General features: G+C 41.8%; 1 protein-coding gene across 1 annotated transcript in view; it reads right to left on the bottom strand.

The window, feature by feature from the left end:
• TG (thyroglobulin) overlaps positions 1–16,675 on the bottom strand; it is a 155,511-nt gene that overhangs the window by 57,706 nt on the left and 81,130 nt on the right. Inside the window, exons 39-41 of the mRNA XM_035317229.1 lie at positions 15,188–15,281; positions 10,442–10,601; positions 4,406–4,605 (exon numbers count right to left, since the gene is read on the bottom strand). Coding sequence (XP_035173120.1) covers positions 4,406–4,605; positions 10,442–10,601; positions 15,188–15,281 — 454 coding nt within the window. The remainder of the gene's footprint in view (positions 1–4,405; positions 4,606–10,441; positions 10,602–15,187; positions 15,282–16,675) is intronic.

Here is a 16,675-nt window from a genome sequence, read left to right as displayed (position 1 = left end):
TCTAATTCTGACGTACTTTTAGCTTGTTTCTGAAAGCTGCCAGTCATGACACTGCAACTGCAGGCAGATTCCTGGGCTGCTTCTAAGACCCCAGCCAAAGATTAACACAACTGTAAAGAACATGATTAAATATGGCACATAGCATGAGAAACTGCTGGATGTAAGCAATATATAACAAGATGAGAAGGTAACACAAGTTATGTATGAACTGTGCTGTACAGTATGTTTAGATTTCACAGTTGATTACGGAGTTCTGCGAACTCTGGTTATTTCTCACATGTAACTGGAAAATGCATATTGGGGACCTTTCAGGAAGCACAGTCTTGCAAGGCCAACAGCACCTAGATGATTCCATATATGTCTGACATTTCCTTAAAAGAAGGAAACAGGCTTATCAAGTCCAATTCTTGACTCTGCACAGGACCACCCAAAAATCAGGCCCTATATCTGTGAGCATTTTCCAAATGCTTCTTGAACTCCAGCAGGCTCGGTACCACAACCACTGCCCTGGGGAGCCTGTCCCAGTGCCTGACTACCTCTGAGTAAAGAACCTTTCCCTAACCCCCAGCCTGACCCTCCCCTGTCCCAGCTCCATGCCGTTCCCTCAGGTCCTGTCGCTGTCCCCAGAGAGCAGAGCTCAGCGCCTGCCCCTCCGCTCCCCTCGTGAGGGAGCTGCAGGCCACCATGAGGCCTCCCCTCGGCCTGCTCTGCTCGGGGATGAACAAACCAAGGAACCTCAGCTGTCTTGCCCTCCAGATCCTTCACCATCTTTGTAGCCCTCCTTTGGCCACTCTCTAATAATTTTATGTATTTCTTATATTGTGGTGCCTAAAGCTGCACACAGTACTTAAGGTAAGGCTGCACCAGTACAGAGTGGAACGGGACAATCACTTCCCTCGACTGACTAGCAATGCTATGCCTGATGCACCTCAGGATACAGTTGGACCTTCTGGCTGCCAGGACACACTGTTGACTCATAGAATCATAGAATATCCCGAGTTGGAAGGGACCCATAAGGATCATCAAGTCCAACTCCAACTCATATTAAACTTGCCATTGATTAGACCCCCCCACATCCCTTTCTGCAGGACTGCTCTCCAGCCTTGTGTCCCCCAGTCTGTACGTGTAAGCCAGGGTTGCCCTTTCCCAGGTGCAGAATCTGGCACTTGCTTTTGTTAAACCAAATGCTGGTCCTCTAACTCAGGTCACCTGGGGTCCCAGAGCCCATCATCATTGTTGAAGACAGAGACGAAGAAGGCATTAAACCTCTCTGCTTTTCTATGTCCCTGTTTGTGACGTGATCATCTTCATCAAGAGACAGACCAGTGTTTTCTCTGGTCCTCCTTTTGCTGTTAACATATTTAAAAACAAACACACACCTTTTTATTGTCCCCAACAGTACTGGCCAGCTTCAACTCTAATTGAGCTTTGGCTGCACAAATTTACTCCCTGCAAAGGAGAACAGCATCTCTGTAGTCCTCCCATGTTGCATGACCTTGCTTCCAGTAGCCATAGACTTCTTTTTCTGACTGAGCTCTAGAAGAAGATCCCTGCTCTGCCAGGCCAACCTTCTGTCCCCACCCGCTTTACTTCCAATATTTTGGAATTGCCTATTCTTGTGCTTTTAGGAGGTGATACTTAAAAAGTGAACAGCACTGATGGACCCCAATGCCTTCAAAAGTGGTTTCCCAGGGGACCTTACTAACTTGTTCTCAGAGCAACAGGGAAAAGAAAACATTAACTCTTAGGATCAAGGATATTTAGGGTCTGTGTAAGACAGCACCAGTAGGACAATAACCCGTTCTCTCCACTGTACACGTGTCTGACCTGCCTTCATTGTCAGGAGGGACCTGGCATCTTCATTTCCTTGGGTGATAGAAGCCTGGAAGCTTTCCTCCTTACACCCATTGGGGAACAACTGGAAGTATATGTAACATATCTGCCCTCCACAGCCACCTGCAAGAAATGGAGGCAGTCTAGCAGATCCTTTGATCTACTCTTTGCCATTCGAAAACCTTTTTTCTCATATTGAACAAAAATCTTCCAGCAGTTCCACAATCTTCAAGGCAGGGGAGAAGAGAATGAACTGTTAATTAAAGCCTACTGTTAGGTAGAGCCGAGGAGAATCAGATGATTTCATCCTATTTTCAGACATGACACATGCTTCTGAATACAAAAGTACCATAGTAAGTCAACAGCCGTCCTGACAGCTTTTTTTTAACATAAAAATTACACTCGTATTATTAAATTATTTCATCTTTCATTAGTATGATTTTTTTAATAGTCTTAATGATTATGGTCTTGTTTTAAATCAAATTAAGAATATAAGAATATTAACATGCTTTGACTTCATCTTTTGATTAATTGATTCATATATGAGTGGTTTTTGTTTTGAACTCATCTGAAAACAGACAGTTTTGCACTGATTTTGTACAATCTGTTTTCAGATGAGTTCAAAACAAAAACCATTACAGGACAGGTATAGGAAACCTTTTGCTATTTTAGGTGCATCTCTTCCTGTTGGCAAACCTTCCTAAGTCTCACTTCTCTGCACCCTAAGATACAGTATCAGGGTTTTATTAGGCAAGACAAAGAACCAAAAAGGAGCACAAAATTACCTTCCACAGAAAAACTGTATTGATTCATGGGATTTTCCCTCAGGAAATCTATATCTGTTATATATTCTCAGTTTCATTATTTGTTGTCTGTGTGCATCTCCTTTTCTACAGTAAAATTAGATTTTTTTGCCATCTTAAAAAAAAAAAAAAAAAAAAAAAAAAAAGACATCCATTTACAGGAGGTCTATTTGAGAAATCTGAGCAAATCAAAAGTTGCTTTATGCATCATTACATTAAAAAAGTACATATCTAAGCTGCTGCTATCATTTTTACGTTTTATTTTATCAGTGTATTTCACAACTAAATCCATTGTGACACTGTGTGGATTAATTCTTAAGAATACTTTAAAATAAATGGGTAACCCTGCTTTTGCTGAGACAATGGTCTTCACAGTTTCAGAAAGAAAATTGCTTTTGCAGACACTTAATCTATGGAAAGGATTGATATATCTGCCTGCTTGCCAGTGTTTTTCACTGTTTCCAATGTTCAATATCCTGCTGTAGTGAAAGGAGGAGTTCAAAACTTATTTTATAAAAAAAGAAAAGATGTAATGTGGAACTCTAGCAATAGTGTTAAGAAACGAGGTCCTTGCACTTCCCTTTCATCAACTGCTCAACTTGTAAATTCCACTACATCCTGTTACAACCCCTACCGGGACCACATCATAGCCTGTTTTAACTAAAGGGGTTTTGACTTCAGAGAAAGAGTAGAATGGAACTGTATTCTGAGAGAAAAGGACTCTACTAGCAAATTACCTGCTATGCTAAGAGATGAGTAAAAATCTATGAACTGTGTGAGGAGTTACCTGAGACTGACATAAAACCAAATCAAAACAAAACAAAGAAAAAACAGCTACTACTGTACTGTAATTTTTAACAATTTCCCTTGTCTTCTCCACTAGAATGATGTAATTAAAATAATCTTATAGAGATATATAGATGAAAAAGGCAAGATATACTTCCTGGAGCAAAGGCACACTGAAGAAAAATCAAGTAATAGAGACATCATTATTTTCAAGGCAAGATTTTAATAAATTGGCCTATATGTTTCCTGGACTAAGAATTCTTTTCCTCTGCTCACATTTCCAAGTAAAGACTGCAAGCAGATAGATCATTTTGTCCATGTACAGTTTCTGCTGCATATATAAATATCTACTGAAGATTAAGCCTCAGTTCACATCACACTACTCTCATTTGAGGCTGTAAAGATCAATCGTAGTATTGAGGCTGATGGAGCGGACCTAAAGTCCTAAAATTTAGCATGGGAAGGGCTGTAAAAGTAGAGAACACTTAGGTAACTGTGAAAAAGACCAAAGCTAGCAGCAAACAAACCTGTGGGTGAACAGATTTTTGAGTCTCTGAAACTTGCATTTTATTTTAAACGAAATCTGTCACGAGATCAGATAAAGACTGGATACTTTAAACATGCGGATGTTTGGCTCATCAGTTCTAGAGTCTAAAAACCGCTGATCAACAACTGTATTTATGGAACAGAAACTACTGTTGTCCCTGTAAGTTATGAAACAAGACTATTTATATAACATAAAAAACCACAGTGACGAAAAAAAGATTCTTAATATGACTAAATCCATCACTGAGTTGCATCTCTTGTACATCCTTGTGAAACACATAGCTCCTGGAGATAGCAATCACAGGTGAGAGGAAAAATAACTAGAGCAATAACAGTTATATTAGTACTGCCAAGGTATGAATGAAATAAAACCAGCACCCCCTTTCTGCATCATCCTTACTTGTGCAACATGCTTTCAAAATGAATTTGAAGCTTACCATCAACAATGCCCTCCTGAAGAGATCCGTATCAGCTGTGTCTGTGAGTAGGTGAATGCTGACGACGTCCGCCCCGCTGCGGTCAGCTCCTATAGACACACGGCTTGCATCTCCTCCAAAGCTAGCAATGTTCTGCTGCACCCACTTCAGAGCTGCCAATTGATCCAAAAGGCCAGCATTTCCACTCGCCTCAGAAGAGCCTGTTGTGGGAAATAAATAAATATGAGAAGAAATTAACCTAAAAGCATTTGAATTTTTCATTAAATGTTACATTTTTAGCAGCTCTTGCAGCTAGACCTCTAGACCTTGATACCAGAGCATAAGAGGCTGAAGGAGTCTCTTCCATAGTTTAAAAGTCTATAGAGATCTATTTCAAGGTCACAGATGTATTAATTTTTTTAACAAACAAACAAAAAAATCAAACCAAAACAAACAAACAAAAAAGCCCTCCATGCTAGCATACAATGCTCTGGGCCTTGTTCAGTTAAGATACACATCTGGTACAGATCTGGTAAAAGCAAGAGATTATAGATGCCAGAACTGCAAACGTAAAATCTGAACTCACCTACCAAACCAAGGGTAGTTACCACGCATCCTTATTCGTTAAGCCCCTGAAATAATCATTGCTCCAATTTCTAAGCTTCATTTAGATGCCTTATGGAAGAAGGCATGAACCCAAGCTCAGGCTTAAAATGAGTTAAAACCAAACAAAAAACAGTGTTTGCTAAATTCATTTGACTATTTCTCTGGAGTACATCTTATTGCGTCTTTCCTATATCTCTTTTGCACCTAGCCTGTTTGACTGATCAGTTATGTCACATCTCTGTGTGGTTAGAAAGCTGCCTGGCAGAGAAGGACCTGGGAGTAGTGGTTGATAGTCAGCTGAATATGAGCCAGCAGTGAGCTCAGGCGGCCAAGAAGGCCAGCAGCATCCTGGCTTCTATAAGAAATAGTGTGGCCAGCAGGTCCAGGGAAGTGATTGTCCCCCTGTACTCGGCTCTGGTGAGGCCGCACCTCGAGTACTGTGTTCAGTTTTGGGCCCCTCGCTACAAGAAGGACATGGAGGTGCTCGAGCGAGTCCAGAGAAGGGCAACGAAGCTGGTGAAGGGTCTGGAGAACAAGTCTTACGAGGAGCGGCTGAGGGAGCTGGGACTGTTTAGCCTGGAGAAGAGGAGGCTCAGGGGCGACCTTATTGCACTCTACAGGTACCTGAAGGGAGGCTGTAGCGAGGTGGGGGTTGGTCTGTTCTCCCACGTGCCTGGTGACAGGACGAGGGGAAATTGGCTAAAGTTGCGCCAGGGGAGGTTTAGGTTGGATATTAGGAAGAACTTCTTTACTGAATGGGTTGTTAGTCACTGGAATAGGCTGCCCAGGGAAGTGGTTGAGTCACCATCCCTGGAGGTCTTTAAAAGACGTTTAGATGTAGAGCTTAGGGATATGGTTTAGTGGAGGACTTGTTAGCATTAGGTCGGAGGTTGGACTCGGTGATCTTGGAGGTCTCTTCCAACCTAGACTATTCTGTGATTCTGTGATCTTTGATTTCTTTAACCATACTTACAAGTAATATTTCTAACTTATAATATCTCAGTATGTATACTTTGAGATTGACTTATGTCCAACTGATAGAGATATGAACTGTAAGTATTCTTATTTTTGTTACCATGAAAATAAAAAATAATTGTGTATTTTCAATATTTAGCCATCAATAAAAGCAGAAATAAATAATTCCTACAGAGTCTCTAAGAAAGGAAGACAAAATGATTATTCATTCACTATCTACTTCTTTTTAATCCACAATGAACCATTCTTTCTTAATGATTCAAAATTATCCACATCTAAAACTAGAAAAAAATCCAAGAGAAGACAGAAAAGTCAGGAATAGAAGCATAACTCAAACTATTTGTTTATTCCATTGCCAAGATCAAATAGCACACTTTGAAGGAGTAAACTCAAACTAGGGAAGGAAAAGTACAGGTAGTGGAATGAAACACTGACCCTTGGTGGACAATTAACCCTTACTTAGGTTAAGAATGATTGAAAGCATACATCCTGTAGAAGATATCTGCACAACTACTGTAATGAATTACTGAGATGTCACAGCCTGATTTGGAATAGAGGAGACCAGATTATTGATATCCTTGCAGATCGTAAAGATACCTATATTGCAATAGCCATCGCTATAATTGTCCTTTCAGTGAATTCACAAGAAGTGAATAAATGGCCCTGGGAACTACAGCCTTCTGCCTATAGCCATGGTTTCAACTGATTAGGCCAAGCCACAGCAGTGAAACAACGGAGGAAATACTTTCTTTGCCTTAGTGCTTAGGTTTTTTTTGAGTTTGTTCTGCCCACAGTGATCAGTTCCCCCAGTTCTCAGACCAGCAATGAAGCCACTCTGTGCTGTTAAAATAAAGAAACCTCATTTCAACGGCTTGCTGCAGGCCTCTCAAAAACTCCCCAGAGGAAGTGAAATCCCTGTAAATGTTTTCGCCATATTTTGCCTCACTACCAGTATGCTAAACAGCAAGACCAAGGAGAGAAATATAAATAGTTCCTTCTGGTTCTGGAGAAAAAGCACAGGTTGTGAAATGTACCATGCATGCATTGGCATTCACAGTAGCTAGAGCAAAAGAAGATCTTTTTACATCTCAAGTGAATCTTTTTCGCTCCTTGAGAGATAGCCTTGGATATAAATCTCTTTTTACAGGAAAATATCACATTCCTGGGACCACAGGAGAATGAAAATAAACTGGTATTCAGAAGGAAGCAGACAATGTCAAACACATGCATTTCTGTTATTACTGAACTGGAGAAAAACAATAGTGCTAAACTGAAGCAAGAAGATCCTGTTTTATATGACATCATGGACTCTTTTACAAGAAGTAGGTCTAAAAATGTGACCACGTTCTCTATACCCTTGCCATCCAAATCACTAGCAACTCACCTTAGCTTTTCTGGATGCAAAGCTAGAGGTAAAAACACTAGTAAGAATGTGACTAGTAGAACAGTAGAACTATTTGCAGAATTAATGGGTGACAGGAAATTAAATTAAACTCTCAGTATATTTAGAAGAATAAATGAGTTTTAACTCCCTGCAGAAAACATGTCAATAGGAGGCCAAAACCACTACAGACATAAAAAAGCAAACAAACAAAAATGAAATCTGTTGGTATTTTTTTCTCTATCATTTCTCCCCAGAAAACTCAATTTAAACCCTTCATTTCCAGTTTTGCAATTTATGGCAAGTCAAAAGGAAAGATTCAGCACTTTGTTTAGTTGGACAATGAAATCTATATTGCTTAAAGGACCATAACTTTTGTTTGTAATTTCAGGACCTTCTGACAGCCCTGTTCCTAATGTCCCCATAATCTTAAGGGTGAACTCCTTCCCCCTTGAAAATGATAGCAAATCCTCCAAAGGACCAGGATTCATCCAAGTCTTTCAGCAAAAATGAAAACACCCCTGGAATATCATTAAGGGTTTGGTTTAAATCTTGAGATTTGACCCAGCTTGATAAACTTAATTGAAAATCCCCAGTGGGTACTAGTCATGTCCAGAGAAGAACGTAGTGATACTCCATCAGCTTGCAGTGGAGCAAATAATAAAAATTGCAGTGCGAGCACTGCCTGCTGGAATGGGTATGACCGAAAATCCACATTGACTGTGAGCCTGGTACAGAAATATCTACCCCACATGGACTAACGGGGGAGGCTGGAGTGTGGCACTGAAAGAAGGTTGAGGGATTCCCACAAATGTGGTGCTTAGCCTGTTCCTTGCTAACAGTTGTCTTGCTTGCTCCACCTCCCTGGGGACCAACAGGATTTTCCTAAATGCACACAAGGATTTCCTACAGGGGAAGAGGACAAAAGACTGCACTTGTTCCTGGCAGCAGCTCAACAGTTCAAAGAAGGAGAAGGTTCCTGAATCCTCCTACCCTACACATGGTCCAAAGATGCTGTAATAAGCCACCTCTGTCTGACGGTTTGCAGCAACGTAAATTCAGTACAACAAATGCTCACACACTGACTTTTTGGGACATGAATGAAGATTCCCATGAAAAGGAGGTTGGAAAATTCCTCCTGCTCCCTAAACTATGGACTTTAGTACAAAAGCTGGTATGAAATATTCAGCTCAGCTAGCAGTTTCCACTTAGGAAGAAAGCTAGGTGAGATTCACAAGGTTGAAGGAGGTTAGTGAGTAACGCGTGGGCAGTGCTGCGTAATGGAAGCTTGCAAAACATGCATCCACACTTCATTTGGCTCTAGCCAGAATGTAGCCACAGTATCACTTTCATAAGCATCCGCTTTACAGTGATCAAAACTGTGATTCTTTCCCCAGATACACCTATCACCAGCTTGATATCTAAATGACGAAGGAGTTTGTAGTTCCAACTCTCTAGTTACTGAATGAAGAACAGGCTTTGCTGGGAGTGGGCTTTGAACAAATCTGGACATCACAGAAGGGAAACAATGGCAAATAGGTGCAGCAGTAACCCCAGCAAGGTATGGTGATATAGTATTTGCAAGCATGGAAAAAATAAGCTGCTAAAGGTTATAAAGCCACTAAAATGTCCACTGGAGGGAACAAGGATTGCCTTCCAGACTGAGGAAGTCAAACTCCTCTTGCAATTGTTGCATTTTCCCATTATGGTTCTCTACCTTACATTCCCCTTCCCCAGCCAGAACTGAAAAATGGTAGAAAGAAAAGCATTCCCTACTTGCTTAAACAAGTATAGCTATTAAAAGACACACACACACACAAAAAAACAAGCCAAAACAAACAAACAAACAAAAAAACACACACACACACAAAGACCAGACATCACCACCAAAAAGGTTTAGGGAAATGTGAATATGCATTTTCAAGTGTACGTACCTATTTGCACAACACAAAATCCTCTGTATAATGGGAATTTGTGTATATATATATTTTTCTAATAGCAATTGGTTTTAGCAGGTAATAGGACAGCAAAAGGGTCCTTTACACTGGATTATAGAAAAAAAGGATGGAAACATAGAAACTATGGATTTGCAGTCACATCTGGGACAGTAAAAGGGTCTAACAGAATTTACATACAGCAAATCCTTCAGAGGAGATGTCAGGGTGAATTCCTAAATATGAGTACAATGTACCTGGAGCACTGTGCTCAGCTCTGTGGCCCCCAGCACAAGAAGGAAATGGATGTGTTAGAGTCCAGAGGAGAGGCCATGAAGCACCTCAGGGGGCTGGAGCACCTCTCCTATGAAAAGAGGCTGAAGGAGCTGAGATCTTTCAGCCTGGAAAAGAGAAGGCTCTGGGGAGACCTTACAGTGGCCTGCCAGTGCCTAAAGGGGGCTACAGGAGAGTTGGGGAGGGACTCTGTCAGGGAGTGCAGTGATAGGGAATGGCTTTAATCTAAAAGAGGGACAATTTAGATTGGATATGAGAAAGAAATTCTTCACTCAGAGGGTGGTGAAGCACTGGCACAGGCTGCCCAGAGAAGCTGTGGGTGCCCCATCCCTGGAGGTGTTCAGGGCCAGGCTGGATGGGGCTTTGGGCAACCTGGGCTGGTGGGAGGTGTCCCTGCCCATGGCAAGGGGTTGAAATTGGATGGGCTTTAAGGTCCCTTCCAGCCCAAACCATTTGTGATTCTGTGATTAAGCATTAGCATAATGTCATGGATGGAAAAGCTGAAAGTCAGAAACCTTGAAAACCACATCCACAGTAACACACCACTGAAACTAGAGGGAAATGTAATATCTAACCTATTTCTGTGTGTCTCCACAATACCTGGTATCACAGTTTCATTTGCAAACAGAAGTCTAGCTCTTGCTTTGATATAGATGTTTATTCTTGTCTCTTTGCCTCTTTGTCTCCATCCTCCTCTTTTCTTTCTCTTCTGATCAAGTTCCCATAATTTTTGCCCCCCCAATACAGTCGAAGACAAAGATTTCTGAGAAGTCCCAACTTTTTTTTTTTTTTTTTTTTTTTTTTTTTTTAAACAGAAGCGTCTCAGAATGTCCACAGTTGTGTTTATTCTAGAAATCCATGACTTACCCGTACTGAGGAAGCCAAAGACACCAGCCCGGTAGCTTGCTGTCACCACAATGATGTTACTGATCGCAGCGAGGTATGAGCCATCTATGGTGGTCTTTCCTGCTTCAGTGTTGCCACTCCCTCCGTTGTGGAAGAACAAGAGCACTGACATGTTTTTGACCTGTAGTGATAAACAATCAGGTTGGTATTCCTTTAGCTAGCTCCTTCTGTAGGTGACTGATGAGAACACAATCTTCCCCATTAAAGTTATCTAAGCCATTCATCGCTCTCTAACAATGAGTGCAATGAGAGGATATTTGGCCATCTATCCATAACTCTGGGACTTAACTGTCCACAATGAACTACACACCATTTAAGAGCATCCTGAATGCTATGCTCAGTATAAAGAAGACCTAATGGCAAAACTGTGTTGTCCCAACAAACTGCTCTACCAGGTTAACTCAAGGCAAATCATCTCTTATTTGGCCACTGAACACCTGGTAGGCTTGTTTTGCTGTAACACTTCTTCATTACAGAAACGCTCATGACAAGTTCAGACAGCTGGGAAACTGGAGAAGGAAAAGACCTGTTGGGTAGATCCTTCGTGTGCAGGATCAACCCAATACCTGTGCAGGGCTGATTTCTCCTCACCAGTCTTCAGCACTCAGCCTAGTCTCAAAAATCTCACTTGGCAAGACCCTAGTCTTGTCCCTTCGCAATTCCCCATGGAGACTTTCCCCTCCTAGATATACAGATGGATCCTGCAGGGAGGACTTCGTGCCTGCACTGGAGAAATCCACCTCTCATGAAGCACAGAGGGGTTTATGCATTGAGACAACCCAGCAGGACTGCCAGCATGGGAAGGAGCTATAATGGGCTGCTGCTCCTTGCAGAGCTAGCCAATTTCCCTCAGAAACAGGATTTTTCCCAAAGCAGCACCACATCTGTGTTCACCCTTCTCAACGCATGCAGCTGGGCTGCCGCTGCACAACCAGCACAGCAGCAGAGCTGCCCAGAAGGCCCCACCAGATTACAGATCCACCAAGATGACACTCAGAAGAAATACCCGTAAAACATCCTAAATTTTACATCCAGCACTTTCAACCCCTATTACCCTCTTTGGAACCATCCCAAAGGAGGCTCCTCTGCTCAGCAGCACCATCACACACACGTACACGCGTCCCGTTTCCTGCTTTGGCAGCTGGTGGTGTTTTTCAAAGAAAGGCTGGTGGCCCCTGCAGCAGCATCAAAGTACATCTGAGGTTTGTTTTTCCCTGCAGCTAGAAGGCACTGAGCTCTGTTGCTGTCATTTTCTGGATGGAACTTAGCTAAATACGGCAATCCTGTCTGCTCTGGCAAAGGAGGTTTCCAGCAAAAACGCGGCTGGCTGAACAGGAAGAGGAGCAGCAGAGAAGAGATGGTTGCAGCCTCCAGCAGAAGTACATGAGACAAGCTGTCCTCAGCTGCCCTTAATTTGTCACAATTCTGTGTGCTGAAATAGCATCCCTACCTCCCTTCACTCATATATCTGGATAATTATTTCAGAGGCATCTTATGAACACCGTAATGTTACCAAGAAACCCCCAGAAATTGCAAGCACTGAAACGTGCTGTTCTCAGGAACTTCTGATTCTGAAGAGAAGTTGCCTAATTCACTGCACCTTTCCACTAGTTCCCATTTCTGCACAGCACACAGCATGGACAGAAAGTAAAGATGAATGAAAAGGGGAAGCAAAGATGAGATAACTTGTTTTCACATGGAAATTCATTCTAAAATGCAATCACATTGAGTCATGTCAGCAGAGAGAGTGGTAAAACGTGATGTCAACCCTGCTCTGTCCCCTTGGCTCACCACGGTTAAGCTTGAGTTTGGAAATAGGCATTTCCTGCATGTCCTCATTCTGCATAACACCCTGACCTCCAGGTGCCCTATAAGGCATATATTACAGTATGCTGGGCAACTTTACTTAAGGCTGTACTGAAGAAAAGATAAGAAAGCTGAAAACAAGAGAAAAAAAGTTAGAGGGCAAAACAAAGGCTGCTGTAACATATATGGAACTATTTAGGGGAAGATGCTGCACAAGGGCTGTACCCTGTGCCTGGAAGTAGCATCCCCATTATGAGTTCACACTGAGCAATGACAAACACCTCTCCTACATAAAGGTAAATTTTCATGAAAAATAATTTGAGCTTTAATCCCAGGGGACTGGAGTCTCAAATCTCATGAATTTGGGCATTTTGGATGAAAGCTTTTTAAAATGACTGCCTTCCCATTCCTTGTTAGCCATTTTAAAAGCATAGCACACATATTTTTATGCTGTAATTGAACTGTGCCTCAGACAATGAGATATTTCATATCTCTCTCTGAACATATTTGGTAGCCTATATATATATTTACTGTACATTAGCTGCTGGATAATTTATTTTGAATACAAGTAGATTTTCCTCAGATTCTCAACCAAAATTCAAGCAGGCACTGCAATTAAATCCATTATGTAGAAAAGCTATCAAGGCAGAAGAAACCCACGGCCTTAACTAAAGCCTGCTGACTTCTGCTGCCGCTTCTTCACCCACCATCACTTGGTTACTAACTCAGATGAAGCACCACTAGTGACAGTGCAAGGCTGCAGTGTGACCCCTTGGCAGCTGGGCTGAACAGGGCCACCACGTTCCTCGCAGACAGGCCACGGTTGCCACATGGCTACTGCTCAGCACTGCATTTTGCTCAGTATTTAGCGATGAAATGCAGACAGACGCACTTTGAGGCGTAAAATCTGTGCAAAGACTTCCAGCTGGGACACGGTCAGATGCCTCCTGCTCGCTTAGCTAGCAGGGGATTTCTTCTGGGGAAACCGGCAGTTCTGCTGTGGTCCCGTGCCTGCAGGGGCTTTGACTCCACGTGCTACCCCTCAACGGGGAGAGAGGCTGCAAATCAGCTCTAAGTCCGAAAGGCTTTATGACATTCAGAACTATCTTCTCTGTCCTCCTGTAGAACACTTAATGAGTGATAATTAATGCAGGGATTGATATGAACCAGGCAGCCTGCAGTGCTTTTAACAGTCTACAATATTGCTCTGTAAGGAATTGAGCACACAAGAGAAGATGCAATAAGGATGGTCATAACATATGAGGATGACAGGAGAAGGGGAGAGGTTATGCTTTCTCTTCTTATTTAGTGAATAGTTTCAAGCCTTAATCTTGCATTTGAAGCCTTTGCACATCAAGTTGAAATGCAGCTTTGCTCTAATAGTGTGACAGGTGGTAATGGTTATAGGCGGAAAAAAGTACCTCAGGAGTGCCAGTTTTATTTGGAAGGTTGTGTGGTACACGTAGCTATGGAAGCAAAATGAGGTGATGTCATTCATCTTCTCCAGGTCTTGACACTTAAAGAGTCCTTCGGTGGCAGGGAATAGTGCCCAGAGCGCGCTCTTGCTCAGGCTCAAAATGCTACCGAATGACCTCCGCATTTGCTGCTCTCCAGGAGATTTTATATTTGATATTTACTATCAATTTAACTTTCCATGGGCTGAAAATATAAAATTATAGCTCTCCATATGCAAGTTAAAAATAGAGCTCACCACAAAAAGAAACAGGAAAATGCCATGCCTTTTGCTCTCAGCTACTTCTGCAAAAACAGAAGTTTTGGTTCTCTCTTAGGCTAGACTTACACATGTGAAACAGTGACTTGACTAGAACTGCTTCTACCTCACAACTGCACAAAGCAGAGGAGGAATTAAGTCCACATTACTGCTAACGAGAACAGAAATGCCTATTTATTCTATCAGATGGTGGAAAATACAGTGCTTTCAAATTAGCTAAGTGGAGATGGCAAACTGCCTGGGACAGCGACCTGATGTTTTGAATAAGCAGTGACTGCACTCGACACAAAATGACAGTCTGGGGCAGCATGGAGAAAATAGTTGGTCATGCTAGTGATTAAATGGGTCTGCACGGGACTGTGCACTCTGTTGTCAGCTCAGTAGCTAGATAGCTAGACCAGCTCTTTCCAGACACATAGTATGACTGACACACACATTTCTGTCACCTTCCGAAAATGACTGCTACTGAGGAAATAAAAACCCCATTCCTGTGCTCTGGGCCCATTCTTCAACGGGATTCACATGTAATTCAGTGTCCTTCTTCCCAGCCCTCAGGGATTTTGGCCAATCGTCTAAGTGTGGCTCTAACTTGAAATTTAATTTTATATCTGTTTAGAATGAGAAATTCGAGAGTGACGATTTCTCAGATTGCATCATTAACGCAGTTGTCTTTTAAAGCTCTGTTTTTATGCTATGTGGGCAGGACACAAATTAAGCATTTCTTGCTACCCTCATCCCTCACCAGAGCTCCCATGGATGCAAACAGGGAATGGTAAAGATGAGGAGAAAAACTACCTTGTGGTGCCGCTCAGCTGGTGGTAAGCATTGGTGTGATGTGTTGTGTTATTGTTCACGGGATAAACAGCATAATTTCAAGGACATTTCTGTCCCTTCTTTCTCCTCCTTTGCTGCCACTTTCCTCTTGTGTTTTGTTTCCCTTTTTGTCTCTCATTTCTAGCCTTTTAATTTTCTACCCTGCTCATTACCCAACCCAGCTAAGTGAAAGCCCGTAGGGAATAAGTTTGCACCAGTAAAAACATCAGAGTGTTTAATTTAACTTTGCAGTGCTTTGTGAACATCCCATGAAAAACAATCATTTGTGCCAATTAAAAGTACTCTGAAAAGAGACAATGCTTAGATACAAAAAATTGAACTCGTCTCCTACTTACTGTGGTGACAGGAACAAAGACATTAAGATATAAGCAGTCTTCGCTGACAGAGTATGACGGTGCCTCTCCGTCCCCTGGTTGCCAACAAGTTGACCTACAGAAACAGATTGAGAAAATTGCAACAAAAATCTTGTACTCTTCTTCCACTGCTGCTTTTTCCTTATATTTTGATGGACTGTTTAAATTACAAAAAATAAAAAAATAATAAAAAAAATTAACTCTGTAGATCTGTCACATTTAAAATTATCCCCCCTTACACCTCAGAAAAAAATAGGTAGGTTTGTATACATATGTACAATTTTGCATTTTTATGACCGTAATCCTTCCCTAGGAAAGCAGCACCATTTTAAAAAAGTTAGGTCTTGACAATAAGCCATCAGAAAACCCACTTTTAATAGCCCATGCATTAAACTGCAGAAAATTACCCCCAGAAAGAGTTCTGCTGAGGCTGGGGAGTGGGACGCAGGGGCTCAGGCACAGATGTCCCCATTCTATCGCCCGCACAACTCTTTTCTTTCCCCCCAATGGTCTGTGGCCTACATATGTGAAAATATGGTAAGATTAAAATTTTAAATCATTTTAAAAAACCTGTTTGTCCAGCAATGTTAAAATAGCCTTTCAACAGGAATTCAGCCAGCTGGCCACATGCAGAAAATCATTTTCCAGCCACCATCCATATGATATTCATATGCTCAAGGTCGCTCCACAGCACGAAGCAAGTGGATGACTTTTGCAGTTCAAATGCAAGCTATTTTGAAGCCAGTTCCATCTCCCTCATAGATGTATTTATATCATATAATGAACCATGTAAATGTGTCATAAATTATTATGGAAGGAGCCAACAAAAAGCTATGGAAAATACAGTAATATCTCACAGAATTATTTCTAATCATTATTTTTGGTTCCCTTGTAAATGTCATACTGAAGGTGAAATTTAATAGAAAATTACAAGGAAGAGGACAAGCTTTAGTTTAATTCTACAAAGTCTTCCATAAGGGAGATTCTCAGCAAGGTGATGTCACTCAACAACTGTCACGCTGCCATAGAGCAGCACATCATGTCCAACCAAGACTGCTCAAGTCATTTTAGGCAGACGAAATACAAATCCCCAGGTAGGACCCAGCCAGGATGACCAGTCTAGTGCTATTAATTGCACAGTGTTCCACAGTGCAGCAGAACTCATCACCTGTGCTTATAGCTATTTCTTTAATTTTTGGCATCTCATCAGGAGTCCCAGCACTTCCAGCTCCCAGGACCAACTCATGCCAGGACTGACTCCGAGGAAAGGCTGCCACCTGCTGAGGCAGGCCCACAGCTCTTCCAACAGCTGGACTCTTTTTATTTTTATTTTTTGGAATTCTTTACCAGGTCCAGGTTGATAAACAAATATTTCTATTTTGTCAGTAGTGGTAATATTCTAATGCGAATTTCTTGTATAAAAATATTGTGCAACACTGATATACTCAGAAATAAATTTGTCAACACTTT

The sequence above is a fragment of the Oxyura jamaicensis genome, chromosome 2 (genome assembly GCF_011077185.1).
Source record: "Oxyura jamaicensis isolate SHBP4307 breed ruddy duck chromosome 2, BPBGC_Ojam_1.0, whole genome shotgun sequence".
NCBI lineage: Eukaryota > Metazoa > Chordata > Aves > Anseriformes > Anatidae > Oxyura > Oxyura jamaicensis.
This window is presented reverse-complemented; position numbering and strand designations above follow the sequence as displayed.